This window comes from Pantherophis guttatus, chromosome 13, assembly GCF_059756535.1.
Source record: "Pantherophis guttatus breed Tessera chromosome 13, ASM5975653v1, whole genome shotgun sequence".
In the NCBI taxonomy this organism is placed as follows: domain Eukaryota; kingdom Metazoa; phylum Chordata; class Lepidosauria; order Squamata; family Colubridae; genus Pantherophis; species Pantherophis guttatus.
In genome coordinates this window covers 10,883,197-10,899,727 of record NC_142075.1, presented here as the reverse complement: position 1 = coordinate 10,899,727, position 16,531 = coordinate 10,883,197, and the positions used below count along the sequence as shown (strand labels likewise).

Below are 16,531 nucleotides of genomic sequence, written 5' to 3'. Positions count from 1 at the left end.
ACACGGACGGTAAGCCAAAGAACAGAGTAGGTCAGAAGGAGGAATTATTTTGGTTTCTTCTTTTGTTCTCTTGTTTTCTCTGGGGGATTATTACGGATGACAGTTCATGCTCACAGGTGGCCTTTCTTGCATTTAAAACAATAAATAAATAAACCCTCTTACCACTCTAATTTCAACATGGATGACATGCAGCTGTCCTTACTGTCATGTGACACTCGTAGGTGTAGTTTGAAATATCCCTTTTTTCTGTTTTGGGGAACATTTCCTATTTATATGCCAAGTTAGGCAGTTAAAATCCATATGTATGCTGTCAGTTTAGAAAGTCTATCCCTGTAGCACCCATTGAAGGAATCTCTTCCCCAGTCTCTTGCATTTGCCATGTGGTTCCTTCTGTCGGATTTGCTTGTATCTCCTCCAATTCCTCTTTGAATCTTTCAAAAAAAGAAAAAAGAAGAAAGTCTCGTGATTTTTGGATTGAGCTTCTGCTGGTTAGAGATTACATGAGGCATGACCCTTGTTGCATTAAAAGGAAAAGTCAAGGACATCTTCTTAATGTTGTAATTTCATCATGGGTGAGATGCAACTCTCCTTACTGGTGTGCCCAGTCACAGGTGTAGTTGTTCTGACTTAGACTTCCCCAGCAGCACGAAGCCGAGTCCTCGTCCCGATAAACCCCTTTTATTTAATTTACAGTGAATTCCTCTTCAGCAAAGTCTTTCCTCTCCCACAGGCTTTCAAGGTAGTTCACAATTACCGACCTTTATCAGGCTTGGAGAGTGGCCAAGCCGATATCTTTCAGACGCCGCAATACTTGGCAAGAATGTAGTAATGAACTGTCTCCTGCAAACTCCACTCCCCTTTCGCTCCTCTTTTATTCCCTCTGGGAGAGGCCATTCATTATCCACCTGTGGCCTTACTCCCAAGTCGACCCTTGTTCTTTAGCTGTTCCCTTCATCTGGCAATCTACACATGTTCACACTGGGAACAGGCTCCAGCTGATTGTCTACCTCACTGATGTCTGACTCCGAAGGCAGCTGATAACTGGCATATGGCTCTGGCCCCATCTCTGCCTCCAATGCAGAGCCCTCATCAGAGCCTTCCCCAGACTCCAGGACTGGCCCATGTTCCTCTCCAACCTCCTCACTGTCTGAATCTGCTGCCAGATCCTCTGGCCACTGGTGAGCCACAACAGTAGTTTGAGCAGCCCACAAAACTAAGCTTTGTTCTACTCCAAGATTTAGTGAATGAATCACAACCAGCTTCATTAGAACAATCTGGTTAATTTTTCCAGACACTTGGTGCGACATTTTAGTGCTACCCAAGATGCTCTCTCCAAGCCAGAAACGGAGATCTCAGGGATGGTGGGGCATTGCTGTGTAAATCGGAGGGTAGGAACTTACAAGAATTCAAAAGAAGCAATTACTGAAAAATTACACTAATGAAGAATGTTCCCCCCTCGCTCTCTGTTCAAGAACTTCCCCCAATTTTGGCACAATTTGGAGGCAATTCCAAGGTTGCATACAAGCTTTTGAGCTGCGGGCTGCAGTTTTTATGTTTTCCTTTCAGGCTATAGATGATGGGAATGAGAGAAAATAGGAATGTCTGTGGAAAATATGGGAATGTTCTGTCCTGGAGAAGGGGGGCTACTGATTAAACACTAGTTCTCCATGACAGCCTCCTTACTTTTCCAATTGTCCATGAAAGTTTCATTCACTTGACTTGGATCAGTCAGATCTTTCTTCTCAGCATCAGCTTCAACAAAACAACAAGGAAGAGACAGAACAAGGGAGCGATGTTGGCTCTAATAAAGTTCTGCTTTTAATAGCAATAGCAGTTAGACTTATATACCGCCCTCTCTAAGCACTTTACAAATGTCAGCCTCTTGCGCCCAACAATCTGAGTCTTCATTTTACTGACCTCAGAAGGATGGAAGCCTGAGTCAACCCTGAGCTTGTGAGAAATCGAACTGCTGGCAGTGAGCAGAGTTAGCCTGCAATACTGCATTCTAACCATCACGGCTCCTAAAGTTAACCGACAAGAATAATGTCTTGGTGTCTCAGTTTTTGAGTAAAGCTTGCTTATTTCCTACAAGTTCCTTCTCGGTTTCTTGAGTCCATCTCTTCCAGAGCTTCTGATATTGAAAGTGTCCCAACACTCAGGCCAGCTCCTTGGGGGGTTCGAGTTTTATCCCCTGCATTTCACGGTCCAACGGAAAGAATCTTTTAAGTCGTCTTACTCTCTTCCCCTCTGCTATGATCTTCTGGCATTTCTGTTCTACAGTGGAAATTTTTGTTGTTGTTCTTTTAATTATTCATTATTCTACCCATAGATAATTGAAAACATATTTTTCAGAGCTCATTTGGGCTCAGCCTGACAATAGTCAAAATGAACTTTTGGGAGATTTTTCTTTTTCTTTTTACTATGCAGCTTCATACTTTGTGTTGATTTTTCATAAAGTGTCCCTAATTGTCTTTCGGATGAGGGAAATTCTGCTGGATTTATTTCAGGTTAGCTTTTGACCACATACATCTATTTTCTGAGTCCTTTAAAAAAAACCTTCCTTCTCAAGGTCTCCAGGGTGTGGTCGAAGAGTCAAGATGGTATCTGCAACATTGTGATTGATTCCATCTGCTTTTTGGGTTGTTATTGTTTGTTTGTTGATACACAACACATTTGTGACACAGATTTTAAAAACAACAACAGAGGAAGATTTGGCTGCTTAAAGTTGAGTCCAAAATCTTGACTTTGGTGACCATATCCTGCAAACAACAATGTTTATTCTTTGAGTTCAGTTATATTCAGAGATAGTTTTAACTTCTTAACTTCAAGATGAACAGTTCCAGATGCATTATCTATTCTCAATTCTAAACTGCAATGCTAGAAACAATATTTTTTCTGGATGTGAATGGAAAGGATACCCTTCCAAATAGAACAACAGCTTCCCATAAAACAAAACTCTTGGGCAGCATTGGAGACCTCTGTTCCTTGGAAACATCCAGCAGAATTTCCAAGAAAGCGAAGAGTTTCAGGAGAAAACTTTCTCAGGGGAGCTTCTTCATATCCCTAATTCTTAATCAGTCTATTTTGTTGTTTCTTTTTCTCGGGGCATAAACACGGATCCTTTTTATTAATCTCAAATGTGGGTTGAGATGGATATCATAACAAAAGAGAAACAAGGCGTGGCTTAGACCTGAGTCCTTGTACAAAGCCAAACTCACTTAACCCTCAGAAAATGGGTCGAAGATATCTCACATGATTTATTGTCCTTTGAGTTATACAGAGTTTATAGGTCAGTGTATATTCTTTCCTTGTTAGAGAGATTGCCAAGGAGGGCAGACAATTTTTACGAAGGCTTTGTCCTCCAGGACTCAAACCTGGCTGTCACGCATGCAGTGGCAAAATTCTGTGTGGCTGCAATGTCCACAAGAAAAAAAAAATTGGTTATAGAATGATAGCTGTCAACTTGTGCCAATTTTTGGGATATCTCTAACAATTTTTGGAAAATTATATTTACTCACATACCAGTGGTGAGATTCAAATTTTTTTACTACTGGTTCTGTGGGCATGGCTTGGTGGGCGTGGCATGGCTTGGTGGGCGTGGCAGGGGAAGGATACTGTAAAATCTCCATTCCCACCCCACTCCAGGGGAAGGATACTGCAAAATCCCCATTTCCTCCCAATCAGCTGGGTCTTGGGAGGCAGAGAATAGATAGGGCGGGGCCAGCCAAAGGTGGTATTTACTGGTTCTCTGAACTATTCAAAATTTCTGCTACTGGTTCTCTAACTGTTTGAGAACATGTGTTTTCTTAACAGGGATGTTATTATCCACTATTAATGTCAGTACTATTTTTTAATATATTGTAAACAGTGATGTCTGTTGCTGGTCTATGTTTGTAATAAAGTAATATTCTATTCTGTTCTATTCTATTCTCAGTAAATGGAGAAAGAATCTTTTGAGACAAATTTGTTCTCATCTACAAATAAAGATCCAGCTGCTCAGGCACAGCTGCCCTTCTGTTTGGTCCCTGTTAGACTATGGAACAAAGAGGGAATCTATAGTAGATTGTCATAAATAATTGACACATTTATTCTCATCTAATCCTGTTCCTTTTGGCTCTTAGGCTTTCTTTCATCAAGAAGAAATACACCCAGACCAGAGATAGCTATAAAACTGTCCATCTTTATGAAAACCAGAATTTCAGTTTTTACTAATTTTGCATCCACATTTATAGGCACTGTCATTTATCCAGTTTTAGGGGTGCATAATTACACATCTTTCTGATCCATCTCCATGTTGCCTTCACTCAGTTATAAATCAGTTCCATCATATTTCAGTCTCGTTTGTTTTTCTTTTTAAACAGAGCTACAAAATTTGCCTTTATATTTAGGCAAAACCTTCTCTAGCTCATATACTACAGTGGAAGTTCTAACATTGTTCAGCTAAGAATTCCAATACAAAATTTGGGGAAGCATGAGAAGGAGGAGGAGGAGGGGGAGAGGGAGAGGGAGGAGGAGGAGGAGGAGGAGGAGGAGGAGGAGGAGGAGGAGGAGGAGGAGGAGAAGGAGAAGGAGAAGGAGAAGGAGAAGGAGAAGGAGAAGGAGAAGGAGAAGGAGAAGAAGAAGAAAATTTGGATTCCAATTCAGTCAGACGCTGGAAACCATGAAAATGTGGGATGAAATGAAACACTCTTCACAAAGATTGCACAGCAAGAATTCTTAGCCTCCTTGGACCTGCGTCATTGGTTGAAAGAGTTGATCGCTCGCCGAGGTCACTGTAGGTTGAACCAGAATCTTTCTGGCACAAAATAATGGTTGATTTTGCCAGCTCATTGTAGGCTGGCTATTTAATGTGTCTTTGGTTTACTCAGCAAAATGAACTTGAGTAGGGACAGACTGCTGAGCCACAAAACTGTTGATTGAATGAAGATGACTGTTGGCTGCTGTTCTCCCCAAGTTTCAGCACAGTTAAGAGTTTTCCAGGCAGTGCTAGTGTCTCAAAGTAAAACTCTGCAAGATGCACTTAAAACGAAGGTTGCGTAGCTGGCATTGAGGCAAGCTGTCGTTTCCATGAAAGCGTGAGAGCAATGTTTCTCAATCTTGGCAGCTTGAAGATGGGTGGACTTCAACTCCCAGAATTCTGAGAATTATAAATCCACCCATCTTCAAATCTCAAAAGTTGAGAAACCCTGGATTACAGCAGAGGCCTTCAAACCAGGCAGCTTTAAGATCTGTGGACTTGTGGACTTCAACTCCCAACTATGCTGGCTGGAGAATTCTGGGAGTTGAAGTCCACAAGTCTTAAAGCTACCAAGCTTGAAGACCTCTGGATTAGAGAAATGCGTAAAGAGTTGGTTGAGGAAACTAGACTGATAGATTCTAGATTGGTGGGTTCTAGAGGAGCAGTCCAGTCACCTATCTGCAATTGAATAAAGAAGTGTGGAGGAGAAACCACTCGTGTAAATAGCGATGAAAAGGAAGAACTGATAGGATGCAGGACAGAATTCAAGGCACTACTTTAACAGATTAACAGAGTTGGAAGGGACCTTATAGATCATCTAGTCCAACTCCCCGCTCAAGCAGGAGACAAATGGCAGTCCAATCTTTTCTTGAAAGTCTCAAGTGATGAAGCTCCCACAACTTCCGAAGGCAACTTCTGTTCCATGGGTTGATTGTTCTCATTGTCAGAAAGTTCCTCCTCATTTCTAGGTTGAATCTCTCCTTGGTCAGTTTCCATCCATTGTTCCTTGTCTGGCCTTCAGGTGCTTTGGAAAACAGCTTGACCCCCTTCCTCCTCTCTATGGCAGCCCCTCAAATATTGGAAGACTGCTATCATGTCTCCCCTGGTCCTTCTCTTCACTAGACTAACCACGCCCAGTTCATGTAACTGTTCTTCATATGTTTTAGTCTCCAGTCCCCTAATCATCCTGGTTGCTCTTCTCTGCACTTTTTCTAGAGTCTCAACATCTTTTTTATAGTGTGGTGACCAAAACTGGATGCAGTACTCTAGGTGTGGTCGTACTAGGGCTTTATAGAGTGATATTAGTACCTCACGTGGTCTGATTGTATCCCTCTGTTCTTCACCACTGTCAATTTTCAGCATTGGCAGCCTTTTGCCACTGAAGTGAATAATAAGGGTGAATGTAAATTGTGGGTTTCAAGGAGAATAGATGAACTCTGTGATTCTGGAAGAAACGAGGTTGTTATCAGAGCCAAACAAAACATCCATCTTGCTAAAAGTCCATAATTTGGAGATATCCTTTGTTATAGTTTTTTTGGAACAAATGCTTTCTAGTTTTGCAGGCAAGAACATACGAGATGGTTTGAAGCAGTATCTTTTTCCAGCTTGGCAATTTGAATGTTTTGGATTTCAACTTAAAATTGTCAAGACTGGATTCTTTCAAAAAGAACTCACAGTTCCATTCAGCATGTAGGATGGAGTCTACTCATTTCAGAAGTCCAGTTGTATCTCTCTGTTGCAAAATAGTTTTGCAGACCTTAAGTCCTTATAGAATATAGAATTGTAAGGCTGGAAAGGTCCTAAGAGATCTTCCTGCTGAAGCAGGAGACCCTACACCATTCTGGACAAATCTATTTTTGAAAACCTCCAGTGATGGAGAACCCACAACTCCAGGGGGCAAGCCATTCCACTCATTAATTGTCCTAACTATCAAGAAATTTCTCCTTAATTCTGGTTGGATCTCTCCTTGATTAGTTTCCATCCATTGTTTCTTGTCCTACACTCACACCCTTTAGGTCAACTCCCTCTTCTCTGTGACCAGCCCTCAAATATTGCAAGACTGCCATTTTAGAAGAAGGAAAGGAATGTGTAGGGTGGAAAGGAACTTCTGGCTAATTCAGAAACAGAAATAAAACAGCCAATCAGGCACCAAACATGCACAAGACCTCCTTCCCCACAATCTCCCCAAACTGAGACAAGTCTAGATGATATAAGAGGACTTCAATTTCCAGAACCTACAGTAGTGGCCAAAATTGTGGAAACCTTTTGGGAAAAGTGTATTTTTGAGGTTTGATGGCTAATAACACCACTTTTTTTTTTTTTTTGGAGTTTCAAGATAATCCTATTCCACTGCTGGAATGGCCTGGAATAGCCCAGACCTTAACCCAATTGAAAATCTATGGAGCTGACTAAAGAAACTTGGTAGTCAGAAGCGACCCAGCAATAAAACCCAGTTAATAGAAGCAATCATCCAATCTTGGTTTCACATTAGAACAGCTGCAGAACTCAAAGACTTGGTTCACTCCATGGGAAGAAATTGTAAGGCCGTAAATCGTGCTAAAGGTTACCCAGCTAAGTATTAACTGACATGGTGATAATTTTTGTATATCTCATTTTTTCTACGTGTTTCACTTTTCTTCTTTATACTGTAACTGCTATTCTAATAGCAAATCCTTCATAAAAGTTATTGCATTGCATTCTTGATTCAATTATCTTTCCATTGATATATACATTTAGGGTACTACTCAAAAAAAAAAAAGTGGTGTTATTAGCTAGTTTTAGAAAATACACTTTTCCCAAAAGGTTTCCACAATTTTGGCCAGGACCGTACCTAGAAAAGGTTAAGGATTGATGTAACTTTAACCTAACTTCAGGAAGGCATCCTTGATCCAAATCCCTGCTTCCAGTGATGAGAGCGAGAGAAATTTGAAGCACATCGGGCCACAAACAATGCTTTGTTTCAATCCAGCTAATTTAGAAAGCCAGGCTGTTAATATTGGGATGTGGCCAGGCTAATCTAAAGGTCTTCATCCTGTTTGCCAGCAGCTTTTAGCTTTTGCAAAGTGAAATCTGAAGAGAGTTCTGTCAAGTGACCTCGGGTGATCCTGAATGAGCCTCTCGACTCCCTGCCGTGAAGTCCAAATTCAAGTCCCTGGTTATAAAGGCTCATCCATGGGTACCTGAAGATTTGCCGCTTAGGCAAGTGGAATAGTTTTAACATGCTGAATCAGTTCAGCCACTGGCTTCTTTCCAGTTAATGTCGCTTCAGTATGAAACACCCGTAAAAATTCCTAACGTTTAGCTTCACCGAGGACAAGAAAAATTAGTCAAAAAGATGTGATATGACTAGAAGGGGCTTTCTGGTTTGGAAGAATATCTGCCAAGTTCTGTCCATATAGCAGGATATATCCTAGATATATTAAGGATATATCCTAGATATAGTAAGGGACGCCGTGGCTCAGTGGCTAAGACGCTGAGCTTGTCGATCAGAAGGTCGGCAGTTCAGCGGTTCGAATCCCTAGCACCGCGTGATGGAGTGAGCTCCCGTTACTTGTCCCAGCTTCTGCCAACCTAGCAGTTTGAAAGCACGTAAAAAATGCAAGTAGAAAAATAGGGACCACCTTTGGTGGGAAGGTAACAGCGCTCTGTGCGCCTTCGGCATTTAGTCATGCCGGCTACATAACCATGGCAACATCTTTGGACAGCGCTGGCTCTTCGGCTTTGAAACGGAGATGAGCACCGCCCCCTAGAGTCAGGAACGACTAACCCGCATATGCGGGGGAATCTTTACCTTTACCTTATCCTAGAGCAGAGGTCTCCAACCTTGGCAACTTTAAGCCTGGAGGACTTCAACTCCCAGAATTCCCCAGCCAGATGTCCTAGAGAACACTGCAGCTCTTTATCTGTCTTTCTTAAAAACTTTATTGTAGCTTTATTTTAAGCTGTAGCTTTCGAGTTGGGTTTTTTTTTTCCCCCAAATTTTATTTTAGGCACATTGACCAAAAGGAAAAAAAAAAAAGAAGAAGAAGAAGTAGAATGTTTCCAAACAGCCAACCATAAATGTTTTATTGGGATGGGAAAAGGGCTTTGTGGCACTGGGTGGAGTTTTGAGATGGCCCTAAGAGGGAAAATACTGTTTTAATAAGACAAAGAAAGGTTTATGTTAGTTATAACTGCATGTTCTCATCAAGCAGAATGCTGATTCTAGTGAGGTTTGGGGTGAGTCCATTAGTCTGGAAGCTAAGCCAGCTTTCTCCAGCCAGATGTTGGGCAAGGGTTATGGGAGTTGTAGTCCAATACTGTATAGGATGTTGGGGGGGAGGGGAGGGGAGAAATTTAAGCTAGACCTACTGTTCCAAAGGTGCTTTTCAAAAGGCAACTGGACTTCCTTGGGTTTTTTTCTTTTCTTTTGAAAACATTTTGCTTCGCATCCAGGAAGTTTGGATGAGTTCTGAAGAAGTTTTGAAGAAGCTTCTTGGATGAGAAGCAAAATGTTTTTCAAAAAAACAAACAAACTACAAGAAATTCCAGCTTCTTTTGAAAAGCATCTTTGGGACAATCTTGGCTTGGATGACTGAGAGTCTCCGTAGACAGCTAGACCTACTGTATGTCACTTTAATGTATTTCTCTAGTCTGTTCTAAGCAGGGATGAAATCCAGCAGGTTCTGGAGAACCGGTAGCGGAAATTTTGAGTAGTTTGGAGAACCGGCAAATACCACCTCTGGCTGGCCCCAATGGGGTGGGAATGGAGATTTTGCAATATCCTTCCCCCAGGAGTGGGGAGGGAATGGAGTTTTTGCAGTATCCTTCTCCTGCCACGCCCACCAAGCCACGCCCACCATGCCACACCACACCCACCATGCCACGTAAACAGAACTGGTAGTAAAAAAAATTTGAATTTCACCACTGGTTCTAAGGAACTCTGAAGAATTGTGTCTGAAAATAGATTCCGTTAATTAAGCAACTAGCAGGAAAATTTCTCTCCTGCTTTGGATTCTAGAGTCATAATACATAATAATGCATAATACTACATAATACATAATCCTCGACCTATGACAGTTAGCTTAGTTACCATTCGAAGTTGCAGCATCACTGAAAAAAGTGACTTATGACCAATTTTTTCACATTTATATTGCAGCATCTCCATGCCAATGTGATCAAAATCCAGATGCTTGACAGCTGGTTCATATTTATATTTGCATATCCCGAGGTCACTTGATCACCTTTTGTGACCTTCTGAGAAGTAAAGTCAATAGAATAGAATAGAATAGAATAGAATAGAATAGAATAGAATAGAATAGAATAGAATAGAATAATGGAATGTAGAATAGAATAGAATCATGGAATGAAGAATAGAATAGAATAGAATAGAATAGAATAGAATAGAATAGAATAGAATAGAATAGAATAGAATAGAATAGAATAGAATAGAATGGGGATAGGAAGAGAAGAGAAGAGAAATCGGAATGGAATGGAAAAGAGCTGGAAGGAACCTTGGAGGTCTTCTAGTCCAGCCCCCTGCTCAAGCAGGAGAACCTATACTACTTCAGACAAGTGGCTGTCCAGTCTTAAAAACCTCCAGTGAATGGAGCACTCATGATTTCTGAAGGCAAGCTGTTCCACTGGTAATTGCGGAATGAGGAAGCCATCAGGAAGCAATGAGGAAGCCAGATTCACTTCCCAGCCATCTTACTAGCTTAACAACTGCAGTGATTCACTTACTAGCTGTGGCAAGAAAGGTCATAAAATTGGACACCATTCATTTAACAAATATCTCGCTTAGCAACAGGAATTTGGGGCTCAGTTGAGGTCGTAAGTCGAGGATTGCCTATATTTGATATCCGTCCATGGAAAAGGTATCTGGATAGCGTCGCAAACGAATGAACGAATTCCTCCGTTCACTCCAGTTTTTATAACAGCTGCACCAGCACGGACGTTTTAACCATCTTTAGTTCCCAAACCTGGTGAAATTAGCTATGAATTGCTTTGTGCAAGAAGAAGAAGGAGAAGAAGGAGAAGAAGGAGAAGGAGAAGGAAACGGAGAAGAAGAGGAATGGGCTGCGTGGGAAAGTCAGACATTGTTATAATAATCCCGTCCCATTTCAGGAAATCCTCTTTGGGAATATCAAACAACAGAAAGTATTGAATTTAGGTTTAATTTTTCCAAAAAGGTGGGGGTGTAATCAAAGCATAAGATTCCAATCTGAGATCTCTGGAAAGCTGCTCTTGTATCCTATTTCTGGAGCCCTTCCAGTAAAATATGAGTAGAATGCAGATTCTATTTGTGGAGAAGTCCTGAGAGAATCAATCAATCAGAATAGAGCTGGAAGGGACCTTAGAGGTCTTCTAGTCCAACCCCTTGCTTAATCAGGAGACCCTATACCCGTGATGGCGAATCTATGGGATGCATGACACAGGTGGCAAACGGAGCCATATCTGTGGGCACACAAGCGTTGCTCTAGCACAGCTCCAGCGCACATGCGCGCGCTGGCCAGCTGATTTTTGGGCCTTCCGGGCCCACCGGAAGTCAGGAAATGGGCTGTTTCTGGCCTCCGGGGTGTGGGGAAGGCCGTTTTCGCCCTCCCCAGGCTCCTAGAAACCCTCTGGAGCCTGGAGAGGGCAAAAAATGGCCCTACCAGGCCCACTGTACCAAAAGTGGGGAGAGCATGGGGGGGGGTCACGCACGCATGCACGGAGGGCGGGGCACAGAGGGGCTCTGAATTATGGGTGTAGCTATCCGTGCGCGCGATCCCCCGCACTCCTCCCGCTTTTGGCACAGGATGGAAAAAAGGTTAGCTATCACTGTCCCATACCATTTCAGACAAACGGCTGTCCGATCTCATCTTAAAAACCTCCAGTGATGAAGCACCCACAACCTCTGAAGGCAAAATGTCCCACTGGTTAATTGTTCTCACTGTTAGGAAGTTTCTCCTCAATTCCAGGTTGCTTCTCTCCTTGATTAGGTTCCATTCATTGTTTCTTGTCTTGCCTTCTGGTGCTTTGGAAAATAAGCTGACAAACCCCCCCCTCTGTTTTCTTTGTGGCAGCCCCTCAAATACTGGAATATTGCTTTCATGACACCCCTAATCCTCCTTTTCTCTAGACTAGCCAGACTCAATCCCTGCAAGAAGGGTTCCTTTCGGTCAAAGCAATACGGGCAAGTTAACTAGCATCAATTAACATTTTAATGAACTGTACAGCCTTGAGAATATTATATCCTCCTTGAATAGAGCCGGGCAACCTAAAGGCAATTACTAACATTCCTCGCACTTCCCACTTATTTTAGCCTTTTGAGTCTGAAGACAGAGAGGGCTTTGTAAGTGGCTCACGGGAGCAGTTTTCCCAGAATTCCCCCTTTTTTAAAAAAAGCAGCTCATTTCAGGAAGGGATTACATGACCTCAACCACAAGAGCTCTGTGCGCAAAACACCAAGGCATTGTTTAAGTGAGGTTTATGAGCCTTTCACTGAATGAAGAGGTCTGGGTATTCCTGAATGCACATCTGTTGAGGCACTGGGCTTCCAGCTGTTAACAAGCTATTTCGCTTTTCAATAGAAACATATGTAATGTCTTCTCCTATTATGTTATGGCTGCCATATGCTGCTTTAGATCAAGAAGGCCCATCAACCGGATCATCCCCGATCAGTTTCATTAATATGATTTTCCTTTACGTCTATGGAGATTCTCAGTCACTCAGGTCATGGTTGTCCCAAAGATGCTTTTTCCAAAGGCAACTGGACTTCCTTGTTGTTGTTGTTGTTTCCTTGAAGACGTTTTGCTTCTCATCCAAGAAGCTTCTTCGGTTCAGAATATTTCTCATTCTGTAACATGAATAACTCCAATACACAAACTATGTGAGGCTCTTAAGCTAGCAGCTGGTTAGGTTATCTGACTCAAAATCTCTTTTCCAGGGCTTTGGGTCTGCCAACTTTCAAGTGTTTTGTTTTGTTTTTGTTATATTATACAAAAGTATTTTGTTATTTTAAAAAAGATTAAGAATCTACAGATCCTAGGCACAGTGTTTGTTTACCTATGTGCTCCTTCCTTCCTTCCTTCCTTCCTTCCTTCCTTCCTTCCTTCCTTCCTTCCTTCCTTCCTTCTTTCCTCTCTCCCTCCCTCCCTTCCCTCCCTTTCTCTCTCTCTCTTTCTTCCTGTCTTCCTCTCTCTCTCTCTCTTCCTTCCTTCCTCTGTCTCTCTCTCACTCTCTTTCTTGCTCTCTCTCTCTCTCTTGCTCTCTTCCTTTCTACCTCCCTCCCTCTCTCCCTCCCTTTCTCTCCTCTCTTCTCTCTTCTTTTAGCATGGGTATGAGTCATGACGACGACCACGTGTCCTGCGCTGGGAGATCTCACATCATGTCTGGAGAATGGGTGAAGGGCAGAAATCCCAGTGACCTATCCTGGTCTTCCTGCAGCCGAGATGACCTTGAAAAGTTTTTAAAGTAAGAGTATTTGCTAACTGCAAAACATTTGAATCGTAATCAATAGTCTTTTATCTTCTCTGTTGAAATAAGGAACAATTCTCAGTGACGGGTTACTGAAGGTAAACTGGATCTGCTTTTGCATCCCGGCCTTCAGAACAATTATTGGCAGGAGAACAGAAGTTTTTATGATGGCCAAATGTCAGCGTCTTGACAACTTCTTGAAAAATGTCCTGGAGTTGCTGTCATTTTTTTTTACTTCAAATCCTGCCCGTATTTTGCGACCATAGAAATACGTCAGGGTGCTTCTGAATGGCTCTTTCAGTTGGGAATAAGTATCTGGTTCTGTGTTTTAGCGAGCGTTGGCAAAAATAACAGAAACCTGAGATTCTCCAGTGATCTCCCTCAATCTTTGAGCCAATCTGAGCTCAGCGGAGGATCTACCTCCCCTCTGTACTGTCTAGTAAAACTTATCTTGCATTATCATGTCACAACATCCAGCATTTCCGCACCTTGTACCATTGCCAACCCTGAGTAGAATGAAGAAATGGAGAACATGGTTTTGCTTTTTGATGTGATAGCTGGAGAAGGTGTGATTAGGCATCGCGTTCCGAGTATGTGTAGGAGAGGGAAGGAGGTTGAGTGGCAATTACCTCCTTACCATCATTTTCAATTTAATTCCTAAAGTCGCTGCCTGTTTCTATCCAACCTTTAGAGCTGATGTGATATTTGTTCACCAGAATCTGTTGATAAGCAAGAGAGCAAATTTTCCACAGAGGTCTTTGGTGTTTTGAAATGCCCTGGTGTTTATTGATACACTAGTGCTTTTAATCAAATAATAATAATAATAATAATAATAATAATAATAATAATAATAATAATAATAATAAATAAAAAATAAAAAAAAATAAAAAAACAGTGTTGGAAGGGACCTTGGAGGTCGTCTAGTCCAACCCCCTGCTCACACAGGAGACCTATACTAGGGACTCGAACCGCCAAACTGCCGACCTTTCTGATCGACAAGTTCAGCGTCTTAGCCACTGAGCCACCTAGCCAAGCAATGACCTCATAATTTCCCTTGCAGGGTGGAGTCTGGGCAACTGAATGGAGCTGAATGTTTGCTGACCAGATGCCCTTCCTGTCGCCAATGCGGAGTAATATTTAGCAGATATATTCTCATCGTGCCCAGAGAGAGAAATATCTGCCTCTTCCTAGAATCGAACTCACAGCCTCCTTATTGGGAGGCGAGAGTTCTACCTCTAGACCATCATGCCAGTCATGTACTAGTGCTTTTTATGTTGGCTGTAAAATTTACTGTATAATGTAAACCACATTTAGCATTCTTGGTAGGCCCAAACGGTATTTTGTGAATTTAAAGTAGCTTAACAAATAATGTAATTTACTAGCAGACTGTATGTTAGAAGAAAGATGACCAAACACATCTACATGTTTTTTGATTCCCCAGGTCCAAAGTCAGCAACTGTTTGCTGGTAACAGACCCACGTAGCAGATACGCTGTCCGCCTACCTTATAAACTCCCAGGAATGCATTATAGCGCAGATGAGCAATGCCAGATCCTCTTTGGAACCAATGCAACTTTCTGTAAGAATATGGAGGTAATGTGGATCATAAAAAGAACTGATAACAAACTTTTGGTAAAATGGTAGCATTATCTGGGATTATAAAACAGAGATTTCTTCCTGGGGCAATCTTAAAAAAAAAAAAAAACAATAGGAAACACTTCCTTTTGCTTTGGAGAAAAAAAAAATTTTTTTTTGCAAGATATAAAAACTAGAAATATTTCATTGTTTAATGTCACACTGTCCTTGTTTTTAAAAACTGCTGTGTAATATGTCAGAATGTAACACACCAGAATGTATTAATTGCTTAACCTAAAGAGCCTCAGTGGTGAGCAGACTAAGTGCTGTTAAGTGCTAGCACTTAGCTGCCAGCTGCCTGCAATTAGTGCGAGTTCAAATCTCACCAGGCTCAAGGTTGACTCAGCCTTCCATCCTTTCAAGGTAGGTAAAATGAGGACCCGGATTGTGGGGGCAATAAGCCAGTTTTGTATAGAACAACACTGCTTAGGGGGAGGGGGGGGCGAAAGCCCTAATAAGCAGGTATATACATAAAAGTATGCAGGCTATTGCTATAATGCATTGTAAACTGCCCTGAGTCTACGGAGAAGGGCGGCATATAAATTGGACTAATAAAGAAATAACCTGCAGAGGGTGAATTGCTAAATGGCTGAAGCCTTATTATGGGTCTTTACTGCTGCCAGTGGATTCCTAAAAAATCAAAGAGAGTCAAAATAGATCCTGCCCACCTGTCTCCAAACCATCCCCAAGTTGAGCCTGGTGGTGCAGCAGACTAAAGCACTGTTATTAACATCAGCTGCCTGCAATTACTGTAAGTTCGAATCTCACCAGGCTCAAGGTTGACTCAGCCTTCCATCCTTTCTAAGGTAGGTAAATTGAGGACCCAGTTTGTGGGGGCAATAAGCTGACTTTGTATAAATATACAAAAGTATGACGGCTATTGCTTAATGCATTGTAAGCCGCCCTGAGTCTCCGGAGAAGGGCGGCATATAAATCAAATTAAAAAGAAAAAAGTTACCAAAGTGACTTTATATGGGTGTATCGCCCACCCGCCATTCTGTTCCCAGGAGTCTTGGAAAAGTTGTGTACTCTTGGTTTAGCACAGCGATTTGTTTCAAAAGTTCCTCCATCTTTCTCATCGTAACAATTTCAGCTACCTACCATCTGATACGAGAATAAGTTGTACTTTTTCTACTTTTCCCTATTGCATAAAAAGATGTGCCAAAGTAATAAAAAGCTTAGATTGTGTGCCTGAGTTTCAAATCCTAACTGTTCTTCTATTTTATTTATGTTGATCCTGGCAAGCTCCTTAAGCAATATGAAAAACAGGAGCTTCTCTTTCTTCAGAGAGAAAGCAAGTTAACTTGTGTTTCTTGAGGGCTAGCAAACCTGTTCTTAGCGACAGAATCTCTGAAAGTATGTCTTGAAAGATTGTCCTGGGACAAGGGGCTAAAATAAAGAACTTTTCCAATGATTTTTCCAGGGAGAAATGAGTTTGTCTTCCTCGGTTGAAGCTTCCTCAGAAACAAACAAGAGATGCCGACTGGAAACAGAGATAGCAATGTTGCTTTCCTACAAAGAGCCCAAGAGCCTTTGCTGCTCTTTTAAGCCTTATGGGAGGGGCCAATCATCTCCTGGCCTTACTCCCAAGTCGTCCTTTTTGCTTTAGCTGCTCTTGCCTTCTGGCAGCTCTGCGCATGCGTACACTAGGAACAGGCTCCTCCTGTTCCTCTGCCTCTCTGCTGTTCAACTCTGGGGGCTCCGGAGTCCGCGCATCACT

At 42.0% G+C, this 16,531-nt stretch overlaps 1 protein-coding gene across 4 annotated transcripts in view; it reads left to right on the top strand.

Moving 5' to 3' along the window:
* Positions 1 to 16,531, top strand: part of ADAMTS17 (ADAM metallopeptidase with thrombospondin type 1 motif 17) — a 165,518-nt gene that overhangs the window by 80,476 nt on the left and 68,511 nt on the right. For all 4 annotated transcript variants that reach the window (XM_060694810.2, XM_060694809.2, XM_087878323.1 and 1 more), the window contains exons 9-10: positions 13,034 to 13,174; positions 14,619 to 14,769. In XM_060694810.2, coding sequence (XP_060550793.2) covers positions 13,034 to 13,174; positions 14,619 to 14,769 — 292 coding nt within the window. The remainder of the gene's footprint in view (positions 1 to 13,033; positions 13,175 to 14,618; positions 14,770 to 16,531) is intronic.